We start from the raw sequence: 7,670 nt of genomic DNA on the forward strand, positions 1-7,670 counted from the left end.
GAGTTCTAATCATGAATCTCAAGGTGGGATCAGTCACCCATCCTTAATAAGGCAATTAAAAGAGCTGAAAGAACACTGGTAAGCAGAAAGCTATTTATTTGCAATAGAGAGTAAGGGGAGAAATAACGCACATTTTCGCCTTTTGTCTTCTATTCTTCGAGGGCCGTGGTTGACTTCTTGGTCTTGGATTGCCTGTAGCCTGACTTCAAGGTTCTGAATTGAGATGAACATTTAAATGGAAAACCAATGATCTAAGCAGTTCCAACCAGGACATAAAGCCCCTTACTCAATTCTGTCATTGTCCGGATTCAATTCCATCTTATAGTGTGGTGTGATAAGGCAAAATCTCTTCTCACAGAGATCGTTCCCCTTTGGCTAGGGTCTCTGCCTTCTCTCATCATGAAACCCCTGGGATATTTCCTTTTTATGTGGGAGATCATTGTTTCAACCATCAAATGGGCTGAGAGATACAAATAGTTCTTAAAATTTCTTCCTTTCTGCCAAGCTGCTTATAATATGCAAAACTTAGTAGGTACAGTCGGGATATAAGACCAATTCCTGCAAGGATTATTTTTTTGAGAGCACAGAAAAGCCTTAGATCAATCTCTCAGTACTGTGGGGTCCCATTTTGATTAAATGTAGTAGTTACAAATTGGCTTGAGTCTGGTGAATCCATGAACAGAGGGAGACCTGAGTGTGAGTCCTGTTGAGCACAGCATTGAACAGAGGATACATGTGATGGCAAGATTTCTCTACTGTGTAAAATAAGAAACAACCCAAACTTTTCAGCAGCATCAAATGTCTAGAGTTAGGTCCTATTTAGAAGAATTCTTCTCAACCTCTTCAAACAGTGAGGCACAGGAGAGACAGGGCCAACCCTAGTGTGAGATGCAAGTTCTTTTTTAACTCTTCCTAAGACCCTGAAACCACAAAGCAAGTTGCATCAAATGCTTTCATATTATACAGTCTAATGGAACTAATCATGTCTGGCATTTTAGACTGTGTCACTGGATCACAGGAGTCACCTTGAGGCAATTGGACAATATGAGATGTAGGTACATATGACAAAGCCATTAGACAGCACAGATTGTGTCACCTCTTTCTTGGGAAGGTCCATAAGCCACAGGAGGACCTGTGTGTGTGTGTGTGTGTGTGTGTGTGTGTGTGTGTGTGTGTGTGTGTGTGTGTGTGTGGTGTAGTATAGTGTACAGGGTGTGGGCATATTCTGGAACCTAAGAGGAACGGTTGTTTCTTCTGACTCCTATACCAGCAACCCAGAAAAGCAGCCATTGAGGTGGGAATGTAAGTGGATCAGTTAGCTGGGCAGTACAGGAACATACCTTCCTGAATGATGGGACAGGAGATGAGTGGCAGGAGAGGCGTAACAATAGCAGAAATGTGAATGACAGCAACAGTGGGAGTTAAAATGGCTTCCAAGACTCCAAAGAGCAAGATCTAAATGACTACGTGAGGAGTGTCACTCCGAGAGCTACTACATGCAGTGGCATCTGTACTGCACTACTACTGTACTATGATACTACATGGCGTGGCATACATGCTCATGAACTCGTCTTCCTCCCTAGGATGCTCATGCACTTGTCTTTCCAGGTGGATGAGGAGTTGATCAGAGAGACTGGGCCAAGGCCATAGCCTCCAGGATGGGTAGGGAGTGGGCACTGTAAGACACACTAAGACTCTACATGTACTTTTAAGCCTTTGAAAGTGTTTTAAGGCATCCATTCATAAACATATCCATCTACCTCCACCATTCATTCATAAACCAATCTACCACCACCCATTTGTCTATTCATTACTAATTCCTTTCTTCTTCATCACAAAAGTATTGAATGAGCTGCACACTATACCCTGTGACTTGCAGGATCTTGATGGGGGGGGGGGAATGACATAAAGGAGTGAAACCACCACACTAAGAAATCTATGATCTAAAGCTCAGAACATTGGAGTAGGAGAATTATACTGGAGGAGGGTTTCAGAATTCAATTAAGGCAATTTAAGGTTTATTACAAAATCAAAACTAGCTGCCTATTTGTTGCCTCCACTGCCTGGACCAGACTCTCTCTGTGAGACACAGATGCCTGATGCGTAAGGTGAAATTTTCTGAACCCACAGCAATCCTCTGACCTACATTTACTTGATAAGGCCTCCTGTGATAGGTTTGAGCTGTGGATATTCATAGCCATTGTGTGCTTCTGATGTGCCACTCATAGGCTGTGTAACCATCATTCAACCAAAGTCTTTGCTGTCTCTCAGATTCCCTATAGTATACATGGTAACTTATCACTTCCTTGTCTATAAGCGAAATTCAAATATTAATAATATCCTAAATTTGAGACTGAAGAGTTAATAAAATCAGGGGTACATGTTATTATTTGCCTAAAAAGAGACTTCCCTGGGCTGAACTCCTGAACACAAGCAGTTGCCAAGAAGACCTCTGTTTCCTTGAGGATCCAAACTTTCCTGTGATATCTCATGACTATGAGGACAGTCATCATGTTGCATGGCCACCATCCAGCTCTTCTGTCCATGCTGAATCTCAGGAAAAGGAGATGCATGAATAACTTAGCCTCATCATGATTGTCAGGCCACATACTGGGTTGTTTCATGTGCTTCAGGACTTGAGTGCAAAATGACGCATTGCTTCCAGTCAGCTCTAGCAGGTAGTCAAATTCAAGGATGTCACAAAGCTTTCTCAAGACTATCTTCAGTGTGAGAACCCAGAGAGTCCAAGCTGAGGATGACATACTTGGACTGAGTTATCATACTATTTTCTGCAGGTTCCAGTCAGGCCAAGGCTTCTGAGGTATTTCAGTTTGCCACCACAATGTGTGTCTTTTACTAAATGCCCAAACCCAAGTGAGAGTACACAGTCCAGAGGGGAGGAAAGTCCAAGCCTCACTGCCCTAAGTATACAGAGAAGAATAAACCCCACCATCACCCAGGAGTCACAGAGAATCACTTACTGTTTACTTGGAGGTCCAAAATGGCCCATTCTGATTTCAAATCCACAGATATGGTTCGTAGGGTGTAAATCCCTGTGTCTTTCTTCTTGACATTCAAGAGAAGCAAGGATCCATCATTGCGTACTTTCACTCTGTTAGAATATGCATGCCCCAGCCTGGTTGAGTTGGTGAGGAATGAATGGCTTGCTATCTTCAAATGGCTAAGTGGAAGTACTCCTCTGTGCCAGGCAAAGCCTTGAAGTTTTTCCGGCATGTTAAAAACCTGAAGAATAATATTGTTGTTTTCTTCAACCCTTGGTGGGATCAACCCTATTATGAGTTGGGAAGGTGTAAGATGCTTCTTGTACCCTAAAAGTGGGCCTAGATGAAAAAAAAGGAAATAGAAAGAAACCATCAGAAGGAGTTTGTCTGAATTTGGTAGGAAGAAAGATCTCTGAGTCCCGAGCAGCTACGTCTATCACTCGGCCTTGTTGTGTGTGTGAAGCTGTGTCTATCCTATTTGGTGGAGGTCAGCACACAAATTTCATACCCTTGGTGCCCATTAACTTCTGAATGGGACTTTCCCCTCATCTATCTGCATGACTTACTGTTCACTGCCTTCAGATCTCTGCTCACACCCACGGTGTGTAGAGGACGGTGCCTCCACAAACATCTTCACTGATACATTTTACATTGAAACTCTTATGTGCATTCTCAATGCCCTTGATCATCTTTCTTGCCAATTAGTATAGGACTTTATGGCCTGGGAATAGTGTGATAATCTTGGAAGACCCAATGCCTAGAAAGTGCTCAATGGAAAAATGAATGAATAGATAGATGGATGTGTGCTCTGGGTCACTGTATGTCCATGGATTGAGTTAACAGATTCTAAGGTTCTAAAATAATTAAATTTTTTATATAAAATATAAAGTTTTATAATTTATTTTTATTGACTCTGCATTGGGAATGGGAACATGACCTCAAGCATGTGTCAGTGTATGGGTGAGTGGGTGCATGCCACAGAACGTGTATGCAGATCAGAGGACAGCTTATGTGACTCAGATCTCTCCTTCTACCATGTGGGATAAGAAGATTGAATTCATGTCATCAAGGATGACAGCAAGTGCCAATATCCACTGAGTCAGCTCACGGTTTGTTTTTCATTTGACTAGTCGTCTTGTCACAGGTGTGGATGTTTAGTCTTCAAAGTATACTTGTCAAGGTAATTAATGAACCTGATAATGAACAATACAAGTTTTCTCTCCCCATCTTACCTTTTCCTGTCCACTGAGAGCTTCCAGATGCTGAACAGCTGTCTACCTTGCTGTGTTTTCTCATCTCATGTTCCAAACAGGAACCATGAGTCTCCTCTGAAGCCCGTATCCTCTCCAGTAGACTACATAAAATCACTCAGCTAACCTCTTCCCACACAAGGATAGAAAAGGGTGTAGGCACCTGGAGTAGGATTTCCTGCAACTGTGTGTACATTTGCATAGAGATTAAGGAGCCAGCACCACAGCCTCTGATGGCTGCTGTGTTCTCCCTCCTCTTTGAACACCTCACCTCCAGCAGTGCCCCTGAGCCTTGTTGCTCTGAAATCGGCTCTGCTGTCCTCCCTCGCTCTGAGCTTACTCTGGGACAGAGGTCTGGATCCCCTAGTTTCCTCATCTCTTCCTGAACTCAGGTGCAGGTACATGGTGAGAGGCCTAAGTATCTGGGTTGAGGCTGACATCCTTGTCTGAGTTATTCAGCACAAGTCCACCTCTCTGCAGTTTCAGTCACGTGAGAGATTTTGAATTATGAAAGTTTGTCCCCAAAATGCATATCCTGAACTAAATCTTCAAGCAACAACATGGCGACACAATACAGAGAGGAGGTAGATCCAGTTCAGGCCTGACTCTTTTCTGAATGTACAATGGACTCAACCCCACCCAACAACAGAGTTCACAGAACACTTGACTTACTGTGTACAAAGAATTCTGCATGTATTATTTCAGGTCTTAAGGTTGCATCACGTATTTGTAGAGTGTAGTGTCCTGAGTCTTTTCTGGTGACACTCTTGATCAACAGAGATCCATTGTTGAATACTGTCTCTCTACCACCGTGTGCAAGTCCCACCACAGTAAAATTGGTAGCTATGGTGTGACTTGCAATTTCACAACTCTTGAGCGCTGTAACTCCTGTGTACCAGGAAAAGGCTTTAACATTCTTCGGTAGGTTATCCACAAACAGAAGAACATGTTCCCCTTCAACAGCAATGGGAGGCATTGATTTAATGGTGATCTTGGCAGTAGTGGGAAGCAGCCAGCAGGTTAAAATGGAGACTAGAAGGGAAAAGAGAAATTCCATGAACACTGGGATCTGTGTATTTGATGGAAAGATGAGATCTGTATCCTGAGTGGACAGCTCATCCCTCCACCTCAGTGGGTAGGTGAGAGTGGAACCTTTGTACTTGGAAGGGGTGAGCAAAATAACCTCCACTGCTTCATCAGTGGCCCTGAACCTGTTCTGTTCTGTTCTGTTCTGTTCTGTTCTGTTCTGTTCTGTTCTGTTCTGTTCTGTTCTGTTCTGTTCTGTTCTGTGTATGGAAATCTCTCCTTTGGTACCTTGAGGACTCCCCACACTACCCTTAGCTTCCTTCCTGTATTCAGAGTACTTCAGCTGAGATTATGTCTCCTGTTACTCTAATTCTAGAGATCTGCACTTTCTTATTTTCCTCCATTATCTCTTTGGTCTGAGTTCTCTGATTCTCCTTCTACATGGTCACTCTGGTCTAACTTACAGTTCACTAGTCTAGGGCTTTAATAGAACCAAGATGACCTAGACATTTTTGGAAGGCCCAGAACTGATTTAGGCTTGGATACCTTTGGATGTGTGGGAGAATGCATGTGTCAAGGATATTCCAATCCAGGAGTACATTTGCAAAATTCTAAAATATGAAGCTAATGATAACTTTAGCACAAGAGTTTGGTATAGTTCGTATGTTTGGGGAAGGGGAATGCTTATATATGTGTGCTCTTGTGTGCATTTGTGTATAGGTAAATGTATACACTACATATACATGTAAGTCACACATCTTATATGTGTTGGGAATTGTCTTGATGTCTTAGGCTTGGCAGCCAGCAGCATGACCATTAAGTCATCTTAATTGCTCTCTCTAATTTGGTTTTCAATTGGACAGTCACTCACATGTTTGGGGACATCAGTCCTCAGAAAATAGCTGTCCATGTGATTGAGTTGGAATAGAAATCAATGTTGTTGTTTCACTATTATACTATCTTTTGTCACTTACAGCTGCAGAATGCATGCCCTTTTCTGTGCCCTCTTCCCAAAACTCTGAATCTATGCCCAAGTTCTTGTCTTCATCAGGGACATCAGCAAGGCTCTGGGCTCCCCTTCTCCCACTCAGTGCCAAAGAGTAGCCTCCTCACCTGTGAGCATGAGCCCCTGCCAGGAGGTCCAGTCTTTACAGTAAAGTGCAACAGAGTCCATCATGACCACTGCCGCCTGCCGCCTGCTCTGTTCTCCCTCCGTGAATAGCTTCGGTTCCCGTGCTGTGTCCACACTCTGCTCTCTTGCCAGTTCTGCTGTCCTTCCTTCCTTTTATCTGAGCCTCCTCCATGGTAGGAGGCCCTCCTAGACTTATATGGGCTGGGGACATTTCCCACATACAAGACACGTCAGCTCATTTCCCCCTATCTCCTGTCCCCGACCCTTCTCCCCTTTCCTCTCATTATGTCGGAGCTCACAAGGCTACACATTGAGCAATGAAGCTGAAAAGTCTCCTCGGGCACTCATATGACCTTATATAGACATATGGTGCTGTGTGGCTTTCATACAAACAGAAAACCATGTAGGATACAAATGAATATGTTTTACACGATTCCCAGAAAATTGTTCAAACTTTCTGCTGCTATGATAAACAACCTGATCAAAAGCAGCTTAAGAGGACAATGAATTTCCAGGGCAGTGACAAAGGTCAACTCCATCGTTGAGGGAAGTCAAGGTGCACATAAAAGACAAGAATCTGGAGTCAGGAACTAAGGATCAGTGCTGTTTAACAGGTCATTCACTGGTACTCTCCCTTCTAATGTCCTTCTCTGTGGGGCTCTGTCTCTGTGTTTCTGACTCTGTGTCTTTGTCTCCCTCCCTCAATCCCTCCTTCAAACTATGTCTCTCTGTCTCTGTCTCTATGCCTCTCTCTCTCTCTCTCTCTCTCTCTCTCTCTCTCTCTCTCTCTCTCTCTCTCTCTCCCTCCCCCCTTCCTCCCTCTCTGGTGCATGTTTCACTATCTTTCTGAGACAATGCAGAGTCACCTGCACAGTGATAGCACCACTCACAGTGGCCTCTGCCTTTCTACTTTAATTAAGACACTCAAGAAAGTCCTCAGCAGAGTTCTTCAAAGTGATGTATAAACAACACTGAATGCACTGGGTCTCTTCTAGACCCACTCCTGTGACTTGAGGCTGTGTACACTTGATGGTTAACACTAACTACCACTGGAGCTCCCTGCTGTCCAAGGAGGCGCCCATCGCCATTGGCTGTGCCCGTCACATGTGCTCATGTCCACAGCCTCAGACAGCTGAACTTCCAGAGACAGGGCTCGGTTCAGAAGCAGCCTGCTCTGAGGGTCACTGTCCTACTTCCCTGATTCTCAAACATGCAACTCTTTGGTGTCAATCAGTGACATTTTCATTCATGAGGAAGGTA

General features: G+C 43.8%; 1 protein-coding gene across 1 annotated transcript; it reads right to left on the bottom strand.

Annotated features, from left to right (window-relative positions):
• Positions 1-205: 205 nt before the first annotated feature.
• On the bottom strand, positions 206-6,455 carry LOC127684010 (carcinoembryonic antigen-related cell adhesion molecule 3-like). The gene is made up of 4 exons (XM_052181007.1): positions 6,392-6,455; positions 4,925-5,284; positions 2,982-3,341; positions 206-213 (listed from the first exon to the last, which is right to left on the bottom strand). The coding sequence occupies exons 1-4, from the start codon at positions 6,453-6,455 to the stop codon at positions 206-208; spliced, it is 792 nt and encodes a 263-aa protein (XP_052036967.1).
• Positions 6,456-7,670: the final 1,215 nt, after the last annotated feature.

The sequence above is a fragment of the Apodemus sylvaticus genome, chromosome 1, assembly GCF_947179515.1.
Source record: "Apodemus sylvaticus chromosome 1, mApoSyl1.1, whole genome shotgun sequence".
Classification (NCBI taxonomy): domain Eukaryota; kingdom Metazoa; phylum Chordata; class Mammalia; order Rodentia; family Muridae; genus Apodemus; species Apodemus sylvaticus.

What these genes read in the sequence shown, in the direction of transcription:
- LOC127684010 (XM_052181007.1), bottom strand. Translation starts at nt 6,455, where the DNA reads ATGATGGACTCTGTTGCACTTTACTGTAAAGACTGGACCTCCTGGCAG. An exon ending in GCAGGGGCTCATGCTCACAG is followed by an intron (nt 5,285 to 6,391) that starts GTGAGGAGGCTA and finishes TTTCCCTTCTAG; the next exon opens with TCTCCATTTTAACCTGCTGG. An exon ending in TGCAGAATTCTTTGTACACA is followed by an intron (nt 3,342 to 4,924) that starts GTAAGTCAAGTG and finishes TTTTTCATCTAG; the next exon opens with GCCCACTTTTAGGGTACAAG.